Below are 26,518 nucleotides of genomic sequence, written 5' to 3'. Positions count from 1 at the left end.
AGAATTTGGAGGGGGGGTAGTGTTTTAAAAGCACTGCAGGGTTCATTCTAATTTCCTCTGTTACGGTACTTTTTACTCCCTTTTCCAATAGTGAGATAGCTGGCTCCCATGTTTACTTAGTTGATCAATACCTGTGAAACAAATCTGCCATCTGCCTCCACCTCCCCTCTATGCAGAAGCGTCTTCAGCCTGCTGGGCTCTCACTCCCCTGCCAGGCCACCTCATGTGCCCCCCCGCCAGGCAGATGCCTTCCTTGCCCCACTCAGGCACACCCCTGCACAGACACCTGCCGTCTGCGCTCAGACTCTGACACCCCGGGGTGGGTCTCTTTTCATCTGTGCTATCAGATAGAGGATTGCATATAAACTTGCAGGATGTAAACTACATCCCTTCAGTTCTGAGAATGTTAATTTTTTTTAATGCCTAATTCTATTTTTTCTGTGCTCACTTCTAATACAATTCTTATTATTCAGATGTCAAATCGCCTTGGCCTTTTCTCTACGTGTGTCATCTTTTCTCTCTTTATTAGGGTAAGCTGACTACTTTTAGCAGCCTACCCCTGAAACTCACTGGTTAAAACACTGAAATGGACTTCTTGCCCACTTAGGTTGTGTCCATATTCTTGCTTGTACAGCAGTCCCAAGGAGTGAGTTGGAGACCCAGACCCCTTCTACTTCTGACTCCACCATCACTGTCCCCTGAGCCCAGGGTTACTTCTGAAGGGAAAGAGACTGGGAGGGTGAGCGTGGCGCCCTGGCTGGAGTGATGCTCACGCTCCTTTGACCAGAGCCGGCCCCGTGGCCCCACCTAGAGGCTGGGGCTGGAAGTGCAGCCCCGACGGACGGGCCAGCTCTCTGCAGCCCGCTGGTTTCCACAGCTGTGTTGTTTGCTTGTTTTTAAAATCGTCTTTCTGGGAGGTGTTCTCAATTTTATCTTCCGATTTTTATCGAGTTTTTCATTTCTTCTATTGTGTAATTTTCAAGTTAACAGTATTCTATCGCATGGAATCATTTTCTCTCCAACTATTAACCATGGGTTTGGAGTGGGGGTGGTTTATTTTAGCTTTCGTTTCTCTGCGTGATTTGTTTCTTCCACATTCATCTCTCTTTGCTTAGACTTCTGTTAGAGGCTTTTCCCTCTAAGTCAGGTGTTCTCTGCCTGTGAGTTGGCCACTTCTGGGGAGGCACTAAATACTGATTGACAGACTGCACCCCCTGCGCAGAGCTGCCCAGGTGGGTTTCTCCATGGAGTGACCTCGCTGAGCCATTTTATTGTGGAACCCTGAGTTTGGGCCTTTTTTCTTGGACAACTCAGGTTCCTTAGAGTACAGCCTTCCAGGCTCTTTTTGCCTGAAGGAAGCAGGTTTTCTGGGCCTTGAATGTAGAAATAAAGTTAAGCTTTTACTTAGTCCCTCTGTTTCTTGAGGTACTGCCAACAACCACACCTGGCATACCCTCTCCAAGAATTCAAGTGCTGGTCCTCAGTGGGAGGGGCAGTTGCTAGCCTTTCTGGAGTTGGGGCAAGAATCCTGGGACTCAGTGGCTCCTTAAGCAGATTTTGGGTGGTCCTTGGCGTGTGTTGCCCTCTTCTCCCCCTCCCAGAGGCCTGGGGGGCTCAGAAGCACACATGGCGTGGTCAAGGCTTGCTTTCTGCACTGAGGGTTCTCCTTCCTCAGGGGAACTGGGACGGTTATGACTCATCCTCCCATTCTCAGCTTCCAAAGTGGTTTCCTCTTCAGTTCTCTTGCTTCTTTTTGGTTTCTTTATTTTTAATTCCTTTCCTTGGGAGAAAGTGGAAGTAAATGTATTTCAGTCTACTGTTTTTAACTAGAAGACTCTCAGGACTTTTTAAGTGCTGCTTCTAAACTATAACATGTGCACCCTTGCCTTCCTATTAACCAGCGTCTGTGAGGTGTCATCCGTGACTCGGTTGTTCTGTAGGGGATGTGCTCTCAGGTCCACATTGCGTGGCCACAGGCTGTGCTTCCCTTAGGTCCTGTGTGAGGGTCGTGCCTCTCTCCAGGCGCCTTCGCTCTTCCCTCACATTTCCTCCTTCCAAACTGCTGTTCTTGAAGAGACCAACTCATGTGTTGACGTTCTAGATGAGCACCAGTCGGCTGCCAGCGATCAGGGAACTCGGAGAAAGAACAGTGGACGTTGGCTGCCAAGTGCAGGGTCTTGGGCACCTTCCTTCCCATTGACTGAGCCTCTCGTCTGCCTCGCTGGATGTTTCCCCTAACAGTCTTACCTGGTTTTACCTGTTTCATGGAATCGTTTTCTCTCACCTCATCTGCCTGAAAGGAAAGCTGGGGAGGAGGCAAAGCAGGTGGTACCCCAGTACCTCCATGACAAATCTGGGTGGAGGGCGCCGTGTTGTCACTGCCCAGCGGAGTTCTGTTTTTAAAGGAATACACTGGTGCATTCTCTTTGTAAAGAGAGCACCCCACCCCACTGATTGTATCCTGCGAACAAATCCAGATTTTCACTTTTGCTTTCTTAGAGCAGGAGTTGGCAGATGACATCGGTAGGGCCCGATACAGCCCGCCACCTGTTTTTGTATGGCTTGCGAGCTAAGAATGGTTTTTATAGCTTTTAAATGGTTGGGGGGAAAACAAAAGAAAAATACTTCGTGGCACATTAAAGTTATATAAAATTCAGATTTCAGTGCCCATAGGTGTTACTGGAACACAGCCACACCCATTTGTTTGCTACGATGGCAGCGTCCAGTAGTTGTGACAGAGACCACCATATAATCCAGCAGGCCTAAAAAATTTACTCTCTGGCTCTTTAAAGGAGAAGTTTGTGTCTTAAGAGGGTCAGGCCTTCCCTGGGAACATTTTGTAGTTCGCTGAAGGTGAAGGGATCAGCAGCGTCAGCATGATGATTTCTATCTCTACACTGATGGAAATCAAATGACAGCACTGGTCAGACTGGCGAGGCCTTCACTTGCTATGCTTTCTGAGTTCCTGGGAAATATGAGCAAAATCTGTGTTACGTTTTTTTCACCTTCTCTCTGAAGCTGGAACGAAGGCCGCAGACTGGGTTCGTTCAGAGCAGCAAAGAGAACGTTCCACCGGAAGTGAGGCTGCAGTGGAAAGATTTCATCCCTTGCTTCTGCCCTCCAACCCCTCCTTGTCACGTATTAAGTCCCCTTTGTGTGCCTGGCTCCGCGCTGGGTGCAGTAAGACCAGCAGGGACCTTGAGGTAGCGCTCCTCTCGTCTCACCATAGACACAGTCTGTTGTTCATCCTTATCTTGAGAGAACTGGTGTCACAGTCTGCAGGTGAAAGTGCCGACACAGAAATCCATTTATCCAGGCCCACTAGGTGGCAAATCTGAGTTCACTGACCCCTGTGTGCTGGGCCGGGAGCCTCACGGGTGGTGCCCGAGCCAAGGTCAGCCACATCAGTTAAGAGGCAGCAGGGACCACAGAGTAGAGAGGCATGGATGACGCTGACCACTGATGCCTGAACAGGTCCTGGCAGAGCCCTCAGCGCCCTGGAATGGATTCATCCCCGCCCTTAGGAGAGCCAGGCCCACGCATGGAAAGCACTAAGCAGAGTGGGGATAGAGCCCGTGGCAGGTGGCCAGCGGCCAGATTCCTCCCCAGACGTGGTCATCACCCGCAGGCCCACACAGAAAGGAGCGATTTTGAAAGCGCTCTGGTTTTAGGATTAGGACCTTGCATCAGGCACTGTCCTTTGGGCCTCTCATTCTTCTTCCAGAAAAAAAAGGTAGTTGAATAACTTGATAAAATCAACTCATTCATTTTTCAACTTGAACACAGACAGTTCCTTTATAAAAGGGGGTGAGGTGTTGGGGCAGGTAACATGCCTTTCAAGCCTCGGACCAGAAATCTGTTTTCCCTTCTTTGTAGGACTGACAAGACGAGCCCACTGGTCAACAAAAGCCAGCCAAGAGGACCTGGTAATTATTTCACTTGGAACTGAGCTCTATTTCCACTTGGTTAGTGGAGGCAAAGTCGGGGGTATTTCCAGTCCAGTATGGCAGCCCTGTGTCAGGGCCAAGCTGTCCACTCGGCGGAACCTCTGAGCTCCTGTGCCTAGGGCTTCTCTGCACTGTACCTTGCAGTCCCGTCCCCTTCTGATGGGGGTGGGGCGGGACCGGCCTTTTGGTGGCGATCTAGAAGTCTGTGCAGGAGGTGGCCACATCTGTCTCTGCGACACTTGCACACTGTACCAAGGCTGCCTAGAAATCACAAGGTTCTTTGACTCTTTGGGATAATGCCTCTGAAAAACCTCAGGATATTTATATTAGTTGTTTGTATCTTATGGTTGTGACTAAAGGGGCGTATGGTGAGTTGATTCGTTTTGGTCTTAAAGCAGTGGATCTCTCGGGAACAGAAGCTCTGGGTCCTCTGTCCAACACCGCGGCCGTGCAGCCCCCAGCGCCCATGCCCAGGAAATCACAGACAGTAAGTGGACAAGCTCTCCTGTTCTTCCCTCTTCCCCTGGTTGGGCGCTGGGGTAGCCTCTTCCTGGGTACCCAGGACGGATCTGGGCGGGATACAACCCAGAAGGTGCCAGCGGTGGGCTCAGGCCTCTCCCCACAGGTCTCCGACTGACACTTTGCGCACACCAGCCACAGGCTGCCACGTTCCCAGCTCTCCACTCGGCTGGTGTCTCTTCCCTTTTCTCTTGTGGCGTCCTGGAAGTCCCCGAGCCCCTGAGCTCCACTGCGCCACCTCATCTGGACACCCGTGAGGTGTCCTGCCATCAGGACCCCGGGTCCAGGTCTCTGCCCAGGAGCTGGTGCCGCCCTGCCATGCTAACCCCTGCCCCCTCCTCCCCTCCACACAGACCAAGCTGAAGCCGAAGCGGGTTAAAGCCCTCTACAACTGCGTGGCTGACAACCCAGACGAGCTGACGTTCTCTGAGGGGGACGTGATCATCGTGGATGGGGAGGAGGACCAAGAGTGGTGGGTGAGTCAGGGTGTGGGCCCAGGAGGAGGGGGGACAAATGGTGGGTGAGTCGGGGTCTGGGCCCAGGAGGAGCGGGGACGAGTCTCTGCCCACCCAGCCTGAGGCCTCTTCCTAGGCGATGCCCTCTGCCCGTGTCCTCGGTCTGCTGGCCGCTGTGCCCCTTGCTGGCCTCGGTGTCTATTCCCTGTACACCCACTTCTGAGTGGGCCTGACTGACCTCCCGCTGAGGCCCTCTCTCCTTAGGGTGGGACAGCCCCTTGGGCTGCAGTTTGCAGAGAACACCTGGTGGTCTGAAATGAGGCCCTTGAGTTTCTCGATGGGACCACCCCTGAGCGTTGTCGGTTTGGTGCAGCGAGGCATGTAGAGAGAGCTGAGCTCAAGGGCACAGTCCCCAGGTGTCGGTCTTGGTCCAGAAATGAGCTGTGGCGTCCAGGTGGGGTGAACATGGCGCTTCCCTGATGGCCTTAGGAATCCAGACTCAGCACCTTCGGGCTGGGTGACTTGGGCAAGTTGCTTATGTCACTAAACCTTAGCCACCTTGCCTTTGAAAGGCTGTCACCGCAGACTGCGCTGGGGTAGATTATACAGCAGGCCCCCAAGGAGAGGCGGCCCTTAGCAAATGAGGGTGGTAGGATTAAGTAACTTGCATAAAATGTGAACACAGGGCATCTGGCAGTGACTGCCCTGCAGCAGACACCAAGGCCCCACGCGCTCTGTACACTTGGCTCAGACACCAGATGGTTCATACTTGTGAGATGCAAACAGGACTGGTGGGAATTGTGCTGCTTGGCTGAGTGGGCTTAGTCGGCACCCATAGGAGAGCGCACCTGTGTGAGCCCTGAGCCCTCCGGCTCCTTGGGCTCAGTGAACTGAGCCTGGCGCCACTGCCTCAGGCACGGCTGGTTCCGGCATTTTCTGTGGCCCCTTCCTCTTTGGGGGATTAAGGTGTCTGTTGGTCCAGAGCTCCCTGGTTCTGGCAAGCTCGTTGGGCCTCTGCTTACCCAGCTCCGGCTGTGTGTCCCCTGGATGAGGACTGAGGGTCGTGTGAGGACCTAAACTTTGACCTCTTCCTACTGCCCTCACATCTCAACCTGAAGCAGGTCTTGCTTTCATGCTTGCACACAACCCACCATAGGATGGGGTGCCAGGCTGACAACAGCCTTAGGCATCTGGAAATTACCTGTTCACTTCACACCTGTGGAAATACAGAAAGGTATAAACAAGAAAGTAAACAGTGCCCATAATCTCAGCCCTCCCTTCCCCCCAAAAATTTATATTTCAGTGATTTTCTTTTAGACTTTATTTCCATGGTTGAGATCATACATGATGATTTATATAGTTTTTTTGTAAATGTATATAATTTACCCAGAGCCAAAATAAAAGGATATATTGAAGTCTTCATAAATGCTTGACTACACGTAAGTGGGGCCACGTCAAATTTGCCACTTTCTGGGACTTTGCAGCTCACCAACTTCTGACACTCAGTTTCTTCATCCATTACAAAACAGGGCAAGTGGGGGGCGATGGTCAGCTAGCTGTCGTGTGGCCCCCACAGCTGCCAACCTCAGTGGTAGGTGTGCCATGCACACACCTGATGTCCCTGATCTAGGAGCTCCTTACCAAGAAGGCCACACTGTTTGAAACATGAGTGAGAGAAAGAAGGAAAAACAATTCAGATGTTTTACCCAAGTGATTCTCAGAAGGGATTTCTTTTTTTTCCTCCAAATGCTACAATGCCCTTTAAAGTTTCCAACATACGGAATTTTTATAACAACCTAAACTTCTATTCATTTCAGATTGGCCACATTGATGGAGATCCCAGTCGCAAAGGAGCCTTTCCTGTATCTTTTGTGCACTTTATTGCCGACTAAATTGCTACTGACATTTAATGGTTGTTATGTTCCTGTTTCATTATGGGTACCCAAACTCTTGCCAAATAACCAGTTTCGTGGATTGCACGGTAGCCCACTTTCTCTAATGCCACTGTTGTTTTTAAAACTCAAAGGCAATTTATATAGATAAGTGAATTGTTTTTATAATTTGTGATTTTCATGAAACATTACTATACTTCCATTGGGAAAAACAGAATTTCCTAAAGGGTGAACTGCAAAGTTGTTTTAACTACATAATCAAGATCTTGAATCTGCAGAATTAGGTAAACCGAGAAACATGAGTATTGAATAGAAATTCTTCCTGCGTCCCTTGGCCCATTTCTGAAGTTGGTGACCCTTAGCATCATTATTGTTTTAGGAAGCCAGTCAAGTGTTGCTTCACAAGCCCCTGACCAGCCTGGCCTTTTGAGATAAAATGCTATCAGTTCACCATTCAAGGCATTGTTTTAAGAAGCTATCTTTAAAGATTTCCTTTGAAATCCACCCAACATTTATTTAAAGCAAGTTGGAAATTTACACATTAGCATTGTACTTTCCAACCCTAATTTGTGAGGTTGCAACTATCGTTGTATTCTGCATGTGTGTATAACCTATTGTGAACAATCCTACTTAACAAAACTACCAATAGTTTACTAGGGCATACAGTAAAATAGCAGTTAATTCAGTTCCAGGTTATATAAAACTGTATTTCCTGAATTTGGTTAAAAACTAAGGATGATGGATTGCAAAGCAGTTCTTTAAACACGTTTGTATGCTTTAGGTGTTTTGGAGTTTGCCTTCTTGAACTTCATCACACAGATAAGAACCCTGGTGCAGCCCCCGCTTATTACCACCTACGTGCTATTTCCTGTTGAGTGTACGTACCACTGCCTCCCCTTTCTAGCTCATGAGAATGTTTGCTCACTTTAGCGTCTTGTATTTATATACCAACAGGAATGGTAGTTACACTGTCTTAAACTTTAATCTGTCTATTTGTTTGTAATCAAGAGCATATCAGAAATCTGTAGGTCCCAGGTAATACCTCCAGAACATCCAGCTTTACTATTGATGTCCATCATGTCATTCTTAAACTTAAGCCACTAGGGCTGGGGGGATTAGATTGTATATGATAAAATCGAAATTCCTTAGTTTCATGAACTTGACTGTCATACCTCTATTTAGTCATTGTGAGCTTAAGTTCATAGGAGGAATATTGGAAATTTTGGCATTCTCTGAGAATAAATAGGCATATAACGTTCACTTGGATTTCTACCAAAAGTAAAGGAATAAATTTAAGTATAGGCTTGGAAAGTGAGGCGATGATGCTTTTTATTGCATTTGTTATGATGGTACATTTGATTGAAGCAGCCTGTCTTTATTATGCAAGACTCTAGTAAGTATAGAGTTTTTGTTTTTGTTTTAATTGCATTGTATTTTTTGTTGCTATTATAAAGAAGACTGAACAAACTGGAATGTTTTCTGATGTTGTATGGCAACTGCTTTTTGCCTTTCCAAGTTCCGGGTAGACATCTGTAATTAAAGTCTTTTTTTTAAAGCACTACATCCATTTTCACTAATTGTTCATTTCTGTTGTTGGAACTCTACATTTAGTTAATTCTCTCATAGATTTAAGAAAGTAAATAGATGTATTTTGCACAGTGCACTTATATTTTAACACAATCCTCCCGCATCTGTAACTTATGATCAGCCTTTTGACTACTTGGTGCCAGCTATATAAGGAATTAAAGTTGATTCATATCAACATTTGAACACCACTCCCAAATAAATCTATCAGGTTCACTGGTACATAAATATCTAGGAAATATTTTTCCAGTCTACAATTTGGTGGTGCTATTGTGCAGTAATTAATAGGACTCTTGCCAGAGGAGAAATTATACTAACTTCCCTGCTAATATCTTTTCCTAGTTATTTGCAAATTAAAATAAAAAGAAAGCAACTGAGAGAAAGGAAAACATTGTAGATATCTATTTATATTTCAAGTTTACGTTTCATGAACTTAGCTGCAGGATTCTGGCATTTTGCATGCCATTTCCATCAGGTCTGACTTCTAGGAATGACAACTCAGAAATACGTGTGCAGACTGACAGTTACTGTATGATCTGCTAGGCGTGGGTGACATGATATGCAGCTTGGAATGCTATCTGAGATGTATGATATTCAATTCATTCACTTGATTACTTTGGTCTAGTTGCCGCTCAGCTGTATATATTGTATAACCGAAATCAATTCCTATTTTCATTGTCCTTAATGCAGTGATTTATAATTAGAGCATGTTTAATAAGTCTACTCTTCTTGTTAACTAGTCATTTGACTAGAAAAAAATAAAATACTTTTAAATGGACGTGGCATTCTTTTTAATGTTTTTAATCCTTCAAGCGTCGTATGTTAACAAGTCCTTTAAAAAAAATACACTAGCCTACTGTGCATGAGATTGTTTAACTACTATGACTTTTAACATGAGCAGTAATCTTTTAAGGTTCTCTTAACCCTGAGATAAATATTCTGGTTTACTAGTATGTCATCCTGACAATACGCTTTAAAGTTTTACTTTCAGTGTCTTGAGTTGGCAGTGTCACTGTTCTAAACCAGCATGACCCAGGTCCCCAGGCCAGGCCTCTGCCTGACCAGAGCTCCAAGCCAGAGACCATGTCCCTGGCAAGTGCTACAGAGCAGACTGCACTCGCCTTCCTCAGAAAGTTCTTAATGGTTACTCACTGAGAGCCCTTCTGTGACACTTAAAGAGGTTAAGCTCATTTGTGTTTAAAAGTGACCAATGAGGGTTTTTAGTCCCAGTAATATATAACCTCATTCAGAGTTAACTCACTGTTAACAAGACACATTTGAATAGAAAAACAAATGATTGGTATTTTATACATTGTATTATCTTCAGAAAACCTACAGCAAGGGATCACTTCATACTTTCATCATAGTTTTCAAACGAAATGATTGGTATTTTATACATTGTATTATCTTCAGAAAACCTACAGCAAGGGATCACTTCATATTTTCATCATAGTTTTCAAACGTCGCAAATTGTGCAAATTGAAAACAGAACCGTAGAAAACAGCTGAACTTGACATGAAGTCAACTACTTGATTGCAGAATTCAAGACTTGTCAGATGTCAACACAGAGTCGAAAGCGGTGGCTAAGACTTTGCAGATAGTTTGTGCTTGTTCCTAGAGAAGTGTAAAGGTACAGTCAGAAAGTTCATCAGTCTCTTCCTGAACTTCCTCTGCCCGGCAAAGGCGTAAATCTGACCCTCTTAACACGTCTGCTAAATTCACACACCAGGAGCTTTGGAAAGCCCGGGACAGCCTGCCTGTTCCCAGCACGCCCCACGGGCTCCCTTCCTGTGTGCCTGTGGAGGACTATGCGTGTGGGGACACAGGAATGCGGCCCTGGGGAAGGACCCACAAGTCAGAAGAATGCAGAAGAGCAGGGGGCCCTGTCCCGGGGGGGGGGGGGGGGGGGAGACACACCACTCTCCCTCCCTGCTTTGTGTTCCCCTTGAACCTTGTGATGCTTACACATGAGTGCTGCCCCTGGTCCGAGAAACCATTCACAGCCTACAGTAGGTCTGGACAGCTGGCTGGCCTCCAGCTCCTTCATTATGTTATGATGCCAGGTATGAAATACAGTGGAAAGCATCTCTTCGGCCTTTGAAAAGACCAAATAGTCCCTGGTTTTGCTGCTTCGTTCAATGAGTAAACCTAACAAGGATGACTTAAAACCTCACCAGGCTGTTGCACTGATAAACCCACAGGCTGTATTCTTCATTGCTTGCGTCTGTGGTCTTCAGAGCCAGTAAACTTCTTCCTGCCCCCAGACCATCATCATAACACACCATCCGGATGATTAAATACAGAGCGTGCCTATGTAAAACAGCCTGCGGAAGTCAGGAAAAAGAAAGATTGGGACTGTTTTGCATATGTCTCCATTCTTATAACAGATTTTCCCATGCAGAATTTATTGGGATGCTTTAAACAGCATGTCTCTGGATCTGGGAGAAAATAGTTTTACAGGTTTTTCACTCAAAGGGATATTCCAATGTGCTCAGTTATGGGGCCCTTTGCCTCTGGGATTACATCTTGCTACTTAAATTCCAGAAAGACAGGAGTAAGATGGTCTGAGTTCACGATCCAGTTCTCCATGCCCAGTTTGCAAGATGACAGCTGCTCTGAACTGGCAATGGCATCCTAAGTTGAAATGTGTTGTGGGCCAGCACTGGGGTGTTGGCCTGGGCCCTACCACGCAAGGAGAAGCAAAGGGACGCTCCTGTTCATCCACTAGAAGAAACGGGTCACTTTTAAGACCAGCTCCCAGGAATGTTTACAAACCCACCACTCTGCAAATAGGACCAGACCTAACTGCAAGTGGTTCATTAACTCCCCAAAACCTAAAACACATTTTTTTCCTTAATAAATTCAATTACTTACATACTGATCTGATGTTGACACTTTTATACCATACTTAGACACTCCCATAATAAATTCTTCCTCCAGAGGAACGAAAGGTAACTTTCCATCTTGCTTTAAAGTAAAAATAAATTACATGACATACATTTAAAAATGGTTACATTAAGTCTGATTTAGTCAATTTTAGTATCTATCACAAACCCAAACCCTTTAAAGAATGTGGAACACAATAGCCCAGGAAGAATTTCTCTCCAATAAGGCAGAAAAATCCCCCCCCCCCTTTTTTTATAGTCAACCAATCAGCAAAATTCCAACCAATGGACTCCAGGTGTTATTTTCTATCCCTTTGTCTGGGATTAACCCTAATTACAAACTAGGTGCTTCTCACAGATCCCAGCAAGGTTTAAATATTTACATTAGAAAAATAAAGGTCTTTAAACACTCAAAGCTTATACTAATGTCCCCACACAAAATGATCGGGACACATGGCTGCAGGACCCATTTTTCTCAGCCATCCCAGGTGTTTGATGTGTCTGGTTATCCCCGTGGTCCAGGGCTGTCAGCCAGTATGCACTGTGGGAGGAATGGCTACTCTGCTCTCAAACGTTGTTCAGTACTTGGAGCTATTCAGAAACAAAACAGTAGATAAGACTGGATGGTTTCCCTGACATTATCCAGTTCCTCTCCTAAATCAGTAAACTGTCGCCTAACCTGTCTTCTCTAAAATAAGATGCTGTTGGCAACCAGTAGATGTTCTCACTGCCAATGTTTTTGTGGGACCATTCGCCTACATTAAAGAGATGATGGTAAATGCGCCATGTCCACCTACCTTAATTCTGGCATCCTCACAATGCCATGCTAACCTCTGGCTAATTACTTCTCAGTGTAAAGCAATTCAAGGAATCAAAAAATAGGATAATAGCGCTATTGTCAATGAACGTTGACAAGCCCGATTGCTATGGTGACAGGAGACATTTAGCAGTCCTAATGAGAATAAAAATAACCCCAGTGTACTTTGGGGAAACATTACCAATCTTCCAGCATAATACTTTACACTTAGACTAGCTGCTGCTGGCACGTTGTTGGAATGACTATGTCCCAAACTAAATGCTGGCACACGAATTGTATTAGTCCCCACCACCGAGAGTTGTGTTAAACGGTAAATCAGATTGGCTGATTTCCTCTCAGACAGAAGAGACCTCCTTTCACGAGTTACGACCATGATATTTAATGATCCGATTCTCCGGGATTTCAGAGAACATATCTTCTTAAGTATAACCGATACTATGACCTGATCAGGGAATCAGCCCATTGTTTTAATGTCCCTTTATTCACGAACACAGACATGCAATTCCATTTTCTATCTTCTTGACCCAGATCTATTTTTGAAACCCACCTCGACAGAATTCTTGTTGGAAACAGTGTGAATAAACAGGTATATTAGGTCAAACGCCACCAGGAACTCGGTTATTCAGAGCTAAAAATAGTTAGTGGGGATAAGGCAAGGTTTTCCAGCTAGGGTGTGTAACCAGTCACTGCACTCAGCTTCTCATTTAGACAGACCCAGAAAAAGGACTGTCTGAGGGAGGAGCTGTGTCTCTGCTCCCACGCGACTCAGTCTCCACAGCACCTTTCACCTCCTGTGACCACGGCACTCAACACCAGTGACAAAAGCATGGCTTCAGGATAAGACAGAAGGCCTGGAGGAACACGTCTTTCTCCAAAGCCATGAGTTTATTCTTCAGAATCTTACAAAAGTGAACTTTTTTTTTTTACCTGGGCAACATCTATGTAATTTATCAGGTCTAGTGGCCCTTCGAGATTTTTTCCCTCCGAGAGTTTTAGTTTCTCAATGGCACCAACATATTTTATTCGAAATTCAGCACAGGTATCTGAATTATTGTTGCTTTGTCCTAAAGGTGAAAGAAAGGATAACAGTAAGACTTCAAGAGACATAGCTGCATTACAGGGTATCCTCAATCCCTTCCCAAGCAGGAAACAGACTGTGTCATCAGAACTTAACCTGTAACAAAAATAAAATTCTCTTAAAATCCAAAATTTTTTGATGTAATGGGAAAGAACTTAAAATTTCATATACCTTTTCCTCAGTGATTCACAATATACTAAATATAAAACTAAATAGGAATAAATTATTACTATCCTTCATGTCAAAACAAAAATAAAATGTCAACTAGCTAGTGATTGAGTACCTTTAAAATGCATAATGACATTAAATACTTTGGTTTCTCCTCCCTCTTTACCATGTTAACGTTCAACTCTCTTCTCATTCAGGATCCTAACTACCATTCATTCAGAATAGACTGGACAATTTTTTTTTAATGTCAATGGAGTAATGCTGGACAGGGAATTACTTAACCTAATGATGGTAACAGGTTGGAGAACCGTGAGTGAGCTATAAAATCTAGTCAATACAATACAAAATCACCACAAAATAATTTACGGTATCGACCATAGCAAGGAAATACTATGTGATGACTTTTAGGTGATGTTTATGTAGTAAAAAGATGCCCAGCCATATTTTTAATATTCTATAGGCACCTGGAAATAAAGCTTAATAGGCCTTATGCCTGCTATTCTCTCTTTTACATCATATGCTTCTCTCCCGCCTCCCATCACTTTTTTTCAGACTGACTAGTCGATAATCCTGAAAGGAACAATGGAAGGATTTTAGACAAGAAAATGAATATAGTATATTTCCAGTTGACACTAGCTGATAGGTGGGTTAGAAGCCAACTTTTAATTCCTAAAGAGCTACTTATTCCGGTGGCTGCCTAAATGTTTTCAAGTGTCTGTGACAGATGCTACTCGTAATTACCACGTGCTCTTGATGTTTCCAAGCTGCTATATCTCTGGGTAAATGGCTCCTTAATCCTTTTCATCAGCAAGACATGGTTCTACACCCCATGAACAATACAGTTCTAACAGAATTCACGCTCTGCCACCCTATTGCTTAAAAAGCTATTTTGAAACTTCTAAATTGTTACCACAATGTTTTCCTCATGTTTTTGCTCCCGGACCCGTTCAGAGCCATTTGTCCACCTGCCCTAGCCAACCTCCAAGGTCATGGCTTTCACCAACCATTCCATACCCCGCACCAGTATTCCACCAGATTTGGGGCCATTTCTGAACTCTTGTCAAAAAGACTAGGCAAGAAAGAAAACCCAGGGCCGACCCGGTGGCTCAGGTGATTGGAGCTCCATGTTCCTAACTCCGAAGGCTGCCGGTTCGATTCCCACATGGGCCAGTGGGCTCTCAACCACAAGGTTGCAGGTTCGACTCCTCGAGTCCTGCAAGGGATGGTGGGCAGCGCCCCCTGCAACTAAGATTGAACACGGCACCTTGAGCTGAGCTTCCGCTGAGCGCGTCCTCTCAACCACAAGGTTGCTGGTTCGACTCCCACAAGGGATGGTGGTCTGCACCCCCCTGCAACTAGCAACGGCAACTGGACCTGGAGCTGAGCTGCGCCCTCCACAACTAAGACTGAAAGGACAACAAATTGAAGCTGAATGGCACCTTCCACAACTAAGATTGAAAGGACAAGAACTTGACTTGGAAAAAAAGTCCTGGAAGTACACACTGTTCCCCAATAAATTTGAACAATAGAACAATAAAGTCCTGTTCCCCTTCCCCAATAAAATAAAATAAAATAAAAATCTTGAAGACGTAATTCTGCTCACTGAAACATGAATTAAAAAAAAAAAAAAGAAAAGCCAACTACACAAGAACTCTGTATGATGTTTGAAGAGCTGTGCCACCCTGGTAAAACATCTGTTAAAAGCCTTAAATGAGAAACTGTCAACCTCTGCGTACCTGAGCTTTTGGTGGAATCTGTATCAAGGCTGGCCACAGTGCTGGATCGAGAAAGCCCCCCAAGGCTGGAGTCTACAGACTGAGAAATAACAGACATAATTAGCAGCACTGTCCTCTCTCAAGTTCTCTACCAAACATTCAAATGATTTACTATCGATGAATCCACACATTTAATCCCAACCGCTCTTCCCATAACAGTACTGGATGAATGTGGTGCCAACATCCCCAGTCTGAACCAAAGGCAGTATCTCTGCCTCCTGATACTTATATCGTATGTGAAAATCTACACCTTGCTTTCACATGATCTCCACAGAACCCTGTGTAGAAAACAGGCAGGGAGTGTTACGCTGTTTAATAAATGAGCAGACAGATGCAGAGACGTGCGGTGATTTTCCCAAGGTTACATCTAGTGAATACCCCAGATCTCTAAGCCAGGTCTCCTGATTCTCACCCCAGTGCTTCTGCAATTATTCTGACCAGTACCTGGCCTGCAGCAGTAAACATACAGGCTGACGGCAGACCAGAGTGTAACTATCGACGTGAATTGCAAAAAAAAACCAACAAAGCCTCCTACATGTTAGTGTAGAATTAAACTTATGCACGCACACCACAAACCTGGGAATTCAAGTGATTCAGCCCTTTAACTGCATGCAATTTCTAGCAGGTAAAAAATTGCAAAATTAGTGTTTGTTTCAATGAGCCCATTCATAGATAGGTCCTGTCCCGCCTAGGTTAGTGAATTTAAGAATTTCAAAGCATCCACTAAAACAAAGAAAACCGAATCTTGCACTGAATGTGTCTCTAGTGCAAGAAATGAATGTTAAGACACACCTAGTTGGAAGAATGTCAGCAGGTCTGCCATGGTTAGTGTCCTTTATGCAGTATCAGTTAGAAGAAACAAAATTCTCACTCTTTATGATTCTCTTCCCAATTCCATCCCCCTACCTTGCTCTTAGTACTGATTTCACTACTTTGGGAACTGCTACTACTGTGTCGCTTTTTGCCTTTCCGAAACATTTTTCACCATGGCTTGGTCCAGAAGAACTCCCTAGAAAAACAGATGGTGTTTAGTTATACCCAGAAAAGCAACTTGAAATCACTTTATGCATAATAGGAATAAAATCATCAATTCCTTCCAGATCCCTGTTGTACCCTCTTAAAATATATTTTCCTTTGACCACAAAATTTGGATACTATTCTTTTTCTTTCTCTTTAAATTATAAAAACCTAGCCCAAAGAACCAAAAGAGCAGAACCCTTGTCATATCTAGAGGTGTAAAAAGCACTGTCCTCAGAAGTAGCAGACATATGTCATCTAGTTCTGGAAAGAGAAGTGTCTTACTTCTCTTTAATCGATACGAAGATTCAGTTACTGTCTCAGGTTCACATTCTGAAAATGGTAGGGCTTAGAAGACAGACGTACCTCTCAGAAATGTGCATTTTTCTTGAAGTGCTGACTAACTTTAGGTAAAAGCTGACATAAAAATACTGGTAGGCGCTAGTTCTCTCCTCGTCACTCCAGTAAGGTCGAGGAAGGAGGCGACCTCAAGTTTCCCAGAGTCAGTCTAACATAACGTCTTTTTAAAGTAATAATAAATGCCTTGGAAACAGGAGTACCTCATTCATTGTCTCATTTTATCCTCACAGCAACCTGGTGACACATCCCTTTGCTCCAGATGTTTTTTCTAAGAGTCTTATCTGTGCCAAATACGATGGGGGGTGGGGGCGAGCTAGGCCCCCAGCTTCCAGGAGCTTAAAGAAGGTAGGTTATAATCTGCATTTTACAGATGGAAACTGTGACCCATCTTTCAGGAGGATTTATGAGTGAAACAACCTAACAGGTTTTTCCAAAAGATTGGATTCTACACAGGGAACAAGGGAATCTGCTAACAAAGGACAGATACTATTTTCCCGTCTTCTGAGGTTCCCCAGAGCAGTCTGCACACTCCATTTCCTTTCATTCCGACGTGGTCCATTCTTTTCAGAAAAACAGTGTACCCGATGAGGGTCCAGGCCCCACGTCCAATCAAGTGCCAGATTCCACTGAACATACTGTACCACCTGTCCCACCCCTGTCTCCAACGGGCCCCGCGGCGTCACTAGACTGTTGCTGTGTATACCTACTTGTTCATTATCTGAGAAAGCGGCGGACCCTCGCCCATAAAAATGCACAGGGTTTGGCATGCAATTTTAAGGGCTTTATGTCCCAACTGGACTCCTCGCCACTTTAAATTGACCACCGAGCGCCAGCTAAATTTTCATTAAAACTTGAATCTGATGCCACGAACCTGCTTAAAATCTTTTCACTGACTCCCCAAAATGAGAGACGGAAGTTACAGCGTTCTGCCAGGGCCTGCAGGCTCCATGACGGCTCTCCCTACCTCTGCAGCCTCATCTTCCCCGATGAGGCTGCATGGAACGTGCAGCTGCTCCAGGCTCTCGCAGCAGGCCCTCCGCTCCACGTCTCCAGGCTTTGCTCCCCCCATTCTTTCTGCCTGGAATGCTCTCCCGCCTTTGAACGCCTCGCCTGTCAAGGCTCCAGACTCGTCTCCTAGAAAGCCTCCCGTGGACCTCCACAGCCTCGCAGCGTTCGTCTGCTGCCGCCTGTTGTGTGCTCTGAACTGGGAGCTGGTCAAAGGCAGCGTCTGGGTCACTGGTGTGTCTGCCCAGCGGCTGGCACAGCCCGGCGGAGGACGTGCTTCCCGTCTTGGAGAACCTTCTTGGGGGACAACTCCCACGTACTGAACACCTACCCAGGCGCCCAGTGCCAGGTGCCGTGTACCTCTGACCAGCAAGCTGCAGTATCACGGCCCCTTTCAAGTGTGGCGGCCAAAGCTGCCCACTCAAGTCCCCAGGCTAATAATGGGTGGGGCCGAGTGTGGAGCCTGGACAGATGTGGCGCGAAAGCTCTTTGCAGACTCACGCTGCTCCCCACGCCTTCCTCACGGCTGCGCCAGGCCTGCCACGTGCAGACGCGTGGGGTGACAGTAGGGTGACACAAGCGCGGCCGTGCGCGGCGGCAGCGCGGGGGTTGGAGCCGCGCAGCAACGACGGGGCAGCACAGGAAGTGGGCGCTGCTCGGCGCCCCACACAGCGCAGTCGGCTCGGGAAGCAGCCGCGCTGCTCCCACCCGCGTCGCCCTGCCGAGGGGGCCTCCACACGCGTCACTGTCGTCACAGGAGCTGCAGCCCCAGCCCAAACAGGAATCGGGCACCCGGGCCGCTCCTCTGCTCCCGCCGCCCATCACTCACCGCCTCGAGGCCTGGGCTCCCGATCTGGGGAGGGCGGGTCCCCCGTGGACACCGCGGGCCCCGCGTCCCCACCCATCCGCCCCACCTCGGGCCTCCCTGCCGGCGCCGCCCTCGGGGTCTGCTTTCCCGGCCAGACTCAACCCAGCGCGAGCTCTCACCTCACAACCGCTGACCCATCCCTGAGGTCGTCTGTGGTCGAGGTCAGACACCCACCGCCGCAGCACCCGGCGCCGCGACAGCCACTCCCGTTCTAATTCCAGCGCCAGCTTTTCCGGCCCTCTGGCTCCGCCCGCCGGACCCCGCCTCCCGGAACTCGCGCAGGCGCTTGAGGTTTTCGGAGGCGGTGCGGGAAAGAACCTCGCGAGCGGGGTTCTCCGACCGGAAGTCGAGGGGCGGGGCCTGGTGTCGCGGGCTGCAGAGTCCGGAAGTTGTGCTCGTGGTGGATGGCGTTGTTCCCTCTTTGGGTCCCGGTGGCTATGCTTCCCGCGTAGAAAGACTCCGCGACCTGTGCCTCGCCCGTGCTGCGCCTTCAGACTTCCGAGATGTCTGCAATCCCTGCGGAGGAGAGTGACCAGCTGCTGATCCGACCCCTGTAAGGGACCCGCGAGACAGGGAGTGAGGCCACGGGCTGCGAGAGGCGCGGAGGGAGGGTGACTGGTCGGCCGCCTCCGTCGCCCACTCGCGCGTGCCTCGGCAGCCTGCCCGCTGGCTCCGCAGTTGTGGCCCGGCTTCCCCTGCTGAAGGGGTGGGAGGACTGTGGGTGGGAAGGGGCCTGCTGGGTGCAGTGGGATGCCGCTTTTTCTTGTGTCCGAGGATGCCGAGGTGGGGAGGGGGCGGGTGTGTGGGGCCCCTGGGGAGCCCTCACGTTCACTAAGAATGGCACAGCCACGCGTGGCCCGTAGCTCGGTTGGTTAGAGCGCGTTGCCGGCTCCATCCCCGCGTGGGCCAGTGAGCTGCGCCCTCCGTGAAATAGCAAGTGGGAAACCTGAGGGGGCCGGGGATGCTGGTGCCCCAGCCCGAGATGAGAACCTGGACCGGCGACGGCAGTGCGAGAACTGAATCTGCGGCTTATTACCGCCGGGATTGGCAGTTGCCACGACGTGAGACAGAAGGGATAATGTGCGGACTTGGCGTGCGTCCGTTTTGAGCTCAGACCCCTGCCGAAGAAGGAGGGTAGCAAGTTGGAGGGGAGGAAGAGCAGACAAGCGAGGGACAGGAGCGCGGCCCTTGGGTGTCCGCCAGAAGCTGGTCTTTCGGTGGAGGTGGCCTTCTGCCAGCAAAGTACCTTAGAGACCTGCGACGCCGCCTAGAAGGGGAAATCCTAATGGGGACAACTTATTCTATACGGAAGCAATTCAAATCCACAAACACGTTGATCGTTAGATTGTAGCAAGCACAGCATGGACGTGCGTTTTTCAAAAGGTGGAAAGTGCCTCCTTGACACGTTTCCTCGATGAGGACTCACCGAGCCCCGACAGGGGACATAACACAAGTTTCCCACTGCTTGCGTCACACGTGTCATCGCTGTGCTTTCAGCAAACTGTGTCAAGTGTCAAGCCCCACAGTAGGCCCTGGGGACACAAAGGAGACAAGGCCAAGTTCACTGAATTCACCCTTTTGGAGGCAATGGCAGTGCAGAGTGAAAAAGGACTGGAGAGAGAGTTTCGAATGATAGACGGTTGCTTTGGGGTCAGACCTGAAATCCAGTCCCTCCTCTATCACTTGCTAGGTCCGCAGTCTCACTGAACCTGTTTTTCTCCTGTGGAAATAACAGAGCATCTGTGATTGTGAGGAATAAAGATCGAGGTAGGTGCTCAGCAAATGGTGCACTGAGTGTCCTGAGAGTATGGAAAAGGGATTGCTAGCAGATTGAGGAGAAGAAAGTGCTAGCTCGTGCATCCTGGAAAATATGCAGGAGCTGAGTCTTAAGAAGGAGTAGGAATTAAAAACAGGTAAAGTATGGCAAGGACGTCCCGGCCAGAGGAAGTCGCATGGGTGAAAAAGAGTAGTTACAGTTTTCTCAGGGCCATCGCTAAAAGATTAGCAGGTGAGGGGGGAGAGGCTGTCAGCGTCCCTCTTATGAAGGACCTTGTACACATACTAAGGAATTCGGGCCTTTATCGTCAGTTACAGGGAGCCAACAAAGGATTTAAGCAGGGATGGGATATAGTGGACGTTATATTTTAGGAAGATTAAAGATTGCTCCTAACAGCAGTATGGCAGCTGAATAAAAGGTGGGTTAAGTGGAGGGAATCTAGGATGTAATTCAAATAATCCAGATGATAAGCAATAAGAGGGTAGAATGATTGAAATGAGCAGCAATGGGTTGGAAAGAAATAGGTTTGAGAGAGTAAGACAGTGAAACCTTGAGAATTTTGTAAGTGGTCAGATGCATTGGAAGGGGCAGTTGTGGGGGAAGAAAGCAGGGCAGAGAGGAGTGTTAGGACTCGGATTCCGAGGTTGGACAACCGAGGTCGTGTTCTTCACACAAGGAATACAGAAGATGGGGTGGGTCTGGAGTGAATTTGGGAGTCCTGTTGTTTTATAACTGATACTGAGATATAATTCACACACAACTTCACTCATTTAAAGTGTACAGTTCAGTAATCTTTATTCACAGAATTGTACAACCATCACCACTATAATTCCAGAAAGAAGTTTTCATCATTCTAGAAAGAAACCCTGCACCCATTAGCAGTCACACCCATTTCCCCCCAACTTCCCCAGCCCTAGGCAACCACTAATGGACTTTTCGTCTCTACAGATTTGCTTATCCTGGACGTGTCATGTAAATGGGACCCTATAATGTAGTAGCCTTTTGTGACTACCTTCTTTCACTTAGCCTAATGTTTCTAAGGTTCATAATTTTGGGGGGTTTTACTCAGTAAGTATTTCTTGAGATTTCCTTCATGTCAGGCACTGAGCTGTACAGTGGTAAGTAAAATAGGCAATGTCTGCTCTTGGGGAGCTTTCCGTTTAACAGAAATACATTTAATAATGAGATACACTAACTTCATGTAGTTATACGTGTTATGATAGAATGGTGTCAAGGGCAAATGAGCGGAGGTAGTCAAGGGAAGGCCTCTGAGAAGGTGACATTTGGACTGAGACCTAATGAATTCAAAGGAGTTAGTTGTGTCAACAGCTGAGGGCAGAGCATTCGGCAAGAAAGAAGAGCAAGGACAAGGCCTTCGCCGTGAAAACTGATTTGGCAGATCTGAATATGAGGTGCCTGTGAGATGTCCCAGTAGGTGTATGATGCCAGGAGATAATGCCAGGTATCTGTTAGAGATCTGCAATTCAGAAGAACAGTCTGGGTTATAGACTTGGAAGTCATCAGCATGTCAAAAACAATGAAGACTGCGAAGATGGCCAAGGAGACAACTCGGAATATCAACGTGGGAAGGGTGGGCAGAGGCAGCTGAGAGTGAAGGAGACTGAGGAGGAAAACCATCAGGGCAGGACGAGCGCCTGGAGTGGGAGAAGTGCTTGAAATGTCTGCCAGGAGAACTAGTGAGAAAAGGACTGAAAATGGCTGTTTGCACTAAGCAACAAAGAGCTGCTTTGCAAGGACAGTTTCAGAAGAGTAGCCAGTGAAAGCCAGGTGACAATGAATTGAATGAATGGAGGTGAGGAAATAGAGGCAGAGAGTTTACACAGGAAGCAGGCTGGGGAAAGGAATACAGTGAGAACTAAAGATTAGAATTAAGGAATTTTAATTTTAGGCTGAGAGTGGCTGTAGCGTGTTATAATTCTGATGGTAAAGAGTGGATGGTTAAGAGGAATGTCAGTAATGTATCGGTGTTCTCAGCAGGGAGTGTAGAGTTGAGACCATGGTGAAAAGATTAGCCTTTGACAGAGGTCAGTTCTGTTGTTACAGGAAAAATGGAAGTAGACAAAGATGTGGGTTGGTAAGTGAAGTTGAAGAAACTGGCAATTGAACTGTGTATTTTTTGATGCAGAAAAGGCTCATGCCTCAAGTGAAGATGAGGATAGAGAGAAATTTAGGAGGGAAAGTTTGAAACAGTTGCTATGGAAACTATAAGAGAAAGCTGAGCTGGGGACACTTAAGAGGTTGCCTGGAGGACCACTCAGTGGAAGGCCAGAAACTCATGGCAGCACCATGGTGGTTGGATTTTCTTTATTGACATCCTGCTCTGAGGTAGGAGCTCAGGTTGGGATTAGATCCGTAGTAAGTGGACTCTTAGGTCCCTGAACTCAGGCTCCTGGTATTAGGCGTTTCCATATGCTCCACACATAATACAGTGCTTTGCAGACAGAAACTGCCAATGTTGAATGAATGAGTGGATCGTGACCTAGGGTGGTTGGGGAAAGCTATCAAAGAAGGTGAGAAGGTAAGGGTTTTTTTTGTAAAACATGAGGTTTAGCTTAAAATGTGTCTTATGATAGTTGGAAATTAAGGCTGTTTTATTAATTTAAGCGGGAATGAAAATTGTTTTAAGTCCTTGGCATCAAATATACTGAAATAACAAAGTACAAGGAAAGGGACTGAGATTCACAGGTATGAATAAGAAAAGTTTCAGTTTAAGCTATTTGATAAATGCACACTATGATCTTAAATGAAAGCATTTTTAAGTGCTTATGGGCTTATACTTAAGTGCTAATTCTAAAAGAATTACTAAATGATCTGTCACTGCTAGTTTACGTTTTCAGTTCATCATCATTTAACCTTCACCTTCAGAAGGCTGAATTTAGCCTTTGGGCTTCTGGGATCTGTACCACCTTCTCTCACAACTTTAACAACTTCAGAGTCCCTGCACTGCCAAGCGTCACTGTTCCTCTTCCCACAGTGACATTGTTCTTCCCTATCTTTGTAATTTTGTGGAAATCTCATCTCTGTCAAGTGACTGCTGTCATCAGATGGGGCATAGTTTAAGTTACTAAAAAGTTTGCATTTTGGGGCTTGATTTTCATTGTTTTTTAATTGTTTTTATTTCTCCCCTTGAATGTTTACAGTGGAGCTGGGCAAGAAGTAGGAAGATCATGTATTATTTTGGAATTCAAAGGAAGAAAAATAATGGTAATTATGATTTTGTAGTCAGATTAACAGTAAGTATGGTTCTGTCTGTGTTGGGTGTTAGGTCTTTTCTAGTTCAGCAGTTATGTTTAGCTCCCAGAAAAATGTCATAGTTGGTATATGTAGTCTGCGCTATAAAATATTAATGTAAAAAACTAATACACACTTAGTAATTTGATAAAACATTAAGTAAACTAAGAGAATACATTCTAAGATTGTAAAATTGTCAGCCAAATCTCCTGAACTGTGGTGCTTCTACAAGCCCCTCTTCTACTCTTGGACAGTCTAGCCAACCTAACTGCTCCAACCCCAGTGGAGGACCCCAGGAAATGCCTGCAGACTTTTAGGCACGCCCACTCAGCATATGATGATAGAGCCCAGTTTGGATACTTGGATACCTAGTTTAGCATTAGGGCCACTTGCCTTGGGCAAGGCAGTCTGCTTCTCTAAACCCAGTTACTTACCTGAAAGATGGGGTTAGAAGAAATGGTTTCTATGACCTTTAGAAAGGCAGTTGAGCGGCTCATCACATTCCTTTGGTTCCACTTCTCTATTTGTCCCAGTCTTAAAAGGGGGAAATTTCGGAGTTAAAGTTGAGGCAGGTACATGTCAGACATAGTCATCCTTTTACTCATTTATTGTATTAATTTGGTAGAAATTAGCACAATTTGTCAAAACACCCAAAAAATGAGTATAGAACTCATTAATGACTGGCTCTTAAGAATTTGTTCCCTAATAGCTTAACATACTTAAATTGCCCTAATCAGGAAAGTTTCCCAGTTCTAATCATTGTCTTCTCCCAATAGATCTGGTAGTAAATGTATAAATTTTAAAAATACCTTCCAGGGGGCTGGCCCGGTGACTCAGGTGGTTGGAGCTCCATGCTCCTAACTCTGAAGGCTGCCGATTCGATTCCCACATGGGCTGGTAGGATCTCAACCACAAGGTTGAGGGTTCAACTCCGTTTGTTCCGCAAGGGATGGTGGGCTGCGCCCCCTGCAACTAAGATTGAACATGGCACCTTGAGCTGAGCTGCCTCCCCAATGGCTCAGTTGATTGGAGCGCATCCTCTCAACCACAAGGTTGCCTGTTCAACTCCCTCAAGGGTTGGTGGGCTGCGCCCCCTGCAACTAGCAATGGCAGCTGGACCTGGAGCTGAGCTGCGCCCTCCACAACTAAGACTGAAAGGACAACAACTTGAAGCTGAACGGCACCCTCCACAACTAAGATTGAAAAGACAACAACTTGACTTGGAAAAAAGTTTTGGAAGTACACACTGTTCCCCAATAAAGTCTTGTTCCCTTTCCCCTACATATATATATATATATATATATATATATATATATATATATATATATATATATATAAATAAAAATACCTGCCATCTTCTGAATATCTAAGTTCTTGAAAAAGAGTTCATTTGTTGTTACGGTGACTACAAAGACTAGTTGGAAAGAAGATGTCTTGTATTTTGTGTCCTGTGACCCTAAATGGGAGTTATATTTTAAATTTGAGAAGTTAGAACTGTTAATGATGTATTTCCCACATCTAATAAGAATTGCATTCCAAAAGCTAGTGTATGGGGTCCGTTTGATTACGTGTGTGATGGATCAGTTATAAATATTGTCTTTTTATTGAATGAATTTTAATAAAATGTGTCAAAGATTGTGACCTTTTTTCCTATCTCTTAGTTGGACTGTGGGATTCACCCTGGTCTAGAAGGAATGGATGCACTTCCTTATATCGACTTAATTGACCCAGCTGAGATTGATCTCCTACTAATTAGTCAGTAAGTTTTTTTTCTTTATTAATGACCCTGTTTTTCAGGACTTTTACTATAAGAATCATTCTTTACCAGATTTTAAGATTCTGGTATTTTTTTTTTTTTTTTTTTTTTTTTTAAGATTCTGGTATTTTAAAAGAGTATTCTCTACTGGGAAATATACAGCAGACAACTAAGTCCAAGCCAGCACTCCGTATTATCATCACAGGTTAGAGGGATTTACTGTGAAAAAGTTATTTTCCTACCTCTGGAGTGAAAAAATAGCATATGCCTTGGACTGTTGTAAAACTTGTGACCAATAAAGCCCTTTCCAAGAATATCTCCTTGAGTTCCTTCTCTTGTCAGATTATGTAGGGACTTCATTTATCAACAGTGATGTTTCAACTTTCTACGACTAAAGTGCTTGTTATAATTCAACTGCCAAACATAGGTTTGGGCATTTTCTTCTTCCCTCTCCAGTTATCACACTGATAAAGTATTTTGATGTTCAAAAATACTTTGAATATCTTTTTCTTATACTAGGACTGGATGAGTTATTCCTTTCCTCTGCACATACGTACCCTTGGTGTTCTGAAAGAATCAGTGTGTAATTGTTCCATACAACTTTTCTGTACAGTCAGCGACAATTTCATTATGTATGGTATATGATGGATAATGTTTTGTTTTAAGAATTGACAGAATCTCTCTCTCTCTCTTTTTTTTGAAGTTTCCATTTAGATCACTGTGGAGCTTTGCCCTGGTTTCTACAGAAGACAAGTTTCAAAGGAAGAACATTTATGACTCATGCCACAAAAGCTATTTATAGATGGCTTCTTTCAGATTATGTCAAAGTTAGGTAAATTACATCATTAAATTTATACATGCATTTGATTCTACACAACACATAGTGTTCAACGTATGGACCATTTTGTGTTTTGAAATGAGACGCTCTTTTTATTCACAAGGACATCATTCATTTCATCATTCAGTAACAACTCATTAAATACCCATTGTGTACCCAGCACCTGCTTGGCCTCAAAGTCTTTATGTAGTTTTAATATCTTTTTAAATCTTTGTAATTTAGGTGAGTTAAAAGGTATGATAATATTCTATAAGTAGAATTTCATAATTTTATTAAAATTTAAGATCAAATACATTATACAGTGATATGTACCAGAATCTTACTTTAGGTTATTTGATCAAAGCAAATTGACTATCTTAAGTGAAAAAGTTCCCTGAGGAAGTGTTTTCCAGTTATAAGAGGAAAACCTTTATCAGGAAATTTGGAGTATTGTTTTGTGATACCTACAGCACAAATAATTAGCCCTGAAAAGTTTATTGTTTAATATGTATATTCCAAGGGTAGCTAAGACACAACTTGTTATTC

The 26,518-nt window shown here is 45.4% G+C and overlaps 3 protein-coding genes across 9 annotated transcripts in view; 2 read left to right on the top strand and 1 right to left on the bottom strand.

Moving 5' to 3' along the window:
- The window catches only part of ASAP2 (ArfGAP with SH3 domain, ankyrin repeat and PH domain 2), a 149,327-nt gene extending 140,158 nt beyond the window's left edge, over positions 1-9,169 (top strand). For 2 of the 4 annotated variants that reach the window (XM_081069020.1, XM_081069018.1), the window contains 4 exons: positions 3,877-3,926; positions 4,346-4,434; positions 4,820-4,942; positions 6,739-6,878. In XM_081069020.1, coding sequence (XP_080925146.1) covers positions 3,877-3,926; positions 4,346-4,434; positions 4,820-4,942; positions 6,739-6,813 — 337 coding nt within the window. In that variant the 3' untranslated portion in view covers positions 6,814-6,878. Of the gene's footprint in view, positions 1-3,876; positions 3,927-4,342; positions 4,435-4,819; positions 4,943-6,738; positions 6,879-7,632 lie in introns of those variants that run through there. The other 2 variants (XM_081069021.1, XM_081069019.1) reach the window with 2 other exon arrangements.
- A 95-nt stretch (positions 9,170-9,264) lies between these two features.
- ITGB1BP1 (integrin subunit beta 1 binding protein 1) lies at positions 9,265-18,625 on the bottom strand. Of its 3 annotated transcripts, none has more exons than XM_081069024.1 (7): positions 18,490-18,625; positions 16,027-16,129; positions 15,082-15,160; positions 13,027-13,163; positions 11,272-11,364; positions 10,572-10,721; positions 9,265-10,011 (listed from the first exon to the last, which is right to left on the bottom strand). In XM_081069024.1, the coding sequence occupies exons 2-7, from the start codon at positions 16,096-16,098 to the stop codon at positions 9,940-9,942; spliced, it is 603 nt and encodes a 200-aa protein (XP_080925150.1). In that variant the 5' UTR covers positions 16,099-16,129; positions 18,490-18,625; the 3' UTR covers positions 9,265-9,939. The 3 variants fall into 3 exon arrangements, with proteins under 3 accessions (XP_080925150.1, XP_080925152.1, XP_080925151.1); XM_081069026.1 differs by lacking the exon at positions 18,490-18,625 and adding an exon at positions 17,462-17,583; XM_081069025.1 differs by lacking the exon at positions 18,490-18,625 and adding an exon at positions 17,369-17,503.
- CPSF3 (cleavage and polyadenylation specific factor 3) overlaps positions 18,615-26,518 on the top strand; it is a 31,579-nt gene continuing 23,675 nt past the window's right edge. Inside the window, exons 1-5 of one of the 2 annotated variants that reach the window (XM_081069022.1) lie at positions 18,748-18,923; positions 20,061-20,137; positions 23,309-23,372; positions 25,061-25,158; positions 25,859-25,987. In XM_081069022.1, the coding sequence (XP_080925148.1) occupies positions 23,370-23,372; positions 25,061-25,158; positions 25,859-25,987 (230 nt within the window). In that variant the 5' untranslated portion in view covers positions 18,748-18,923; positions 20,061-20,137; positions 23,309-23,369. Of the gene's footprint in view, positions 18,924-20,060; positions 20,138-23,308; positions 23,373-25,060; positions 25,159-25,858; positions 25,988-26,518 lie in introns of both variants that reach the window. The other variant, XM_081069023.1, reaches the window with a different exon arrangement.

Source organism: Rhinolophus hipposideros (genome assembly GCF_964194185.1).
Source record: "Rhinolophus hipposideros genome assembly, chromosome: 12".
Taxonomy (NCBI): domain Eukaryota; kingdom Metazoa; phylum Chordata; class Mammalia; order Chiroptera; family Rhinolophidae; genus Rhinolophus; species Rhinolophus hipposideros.
This window is presented reverse-complemented; position numbering and strand designations above follow the sequence as displayed.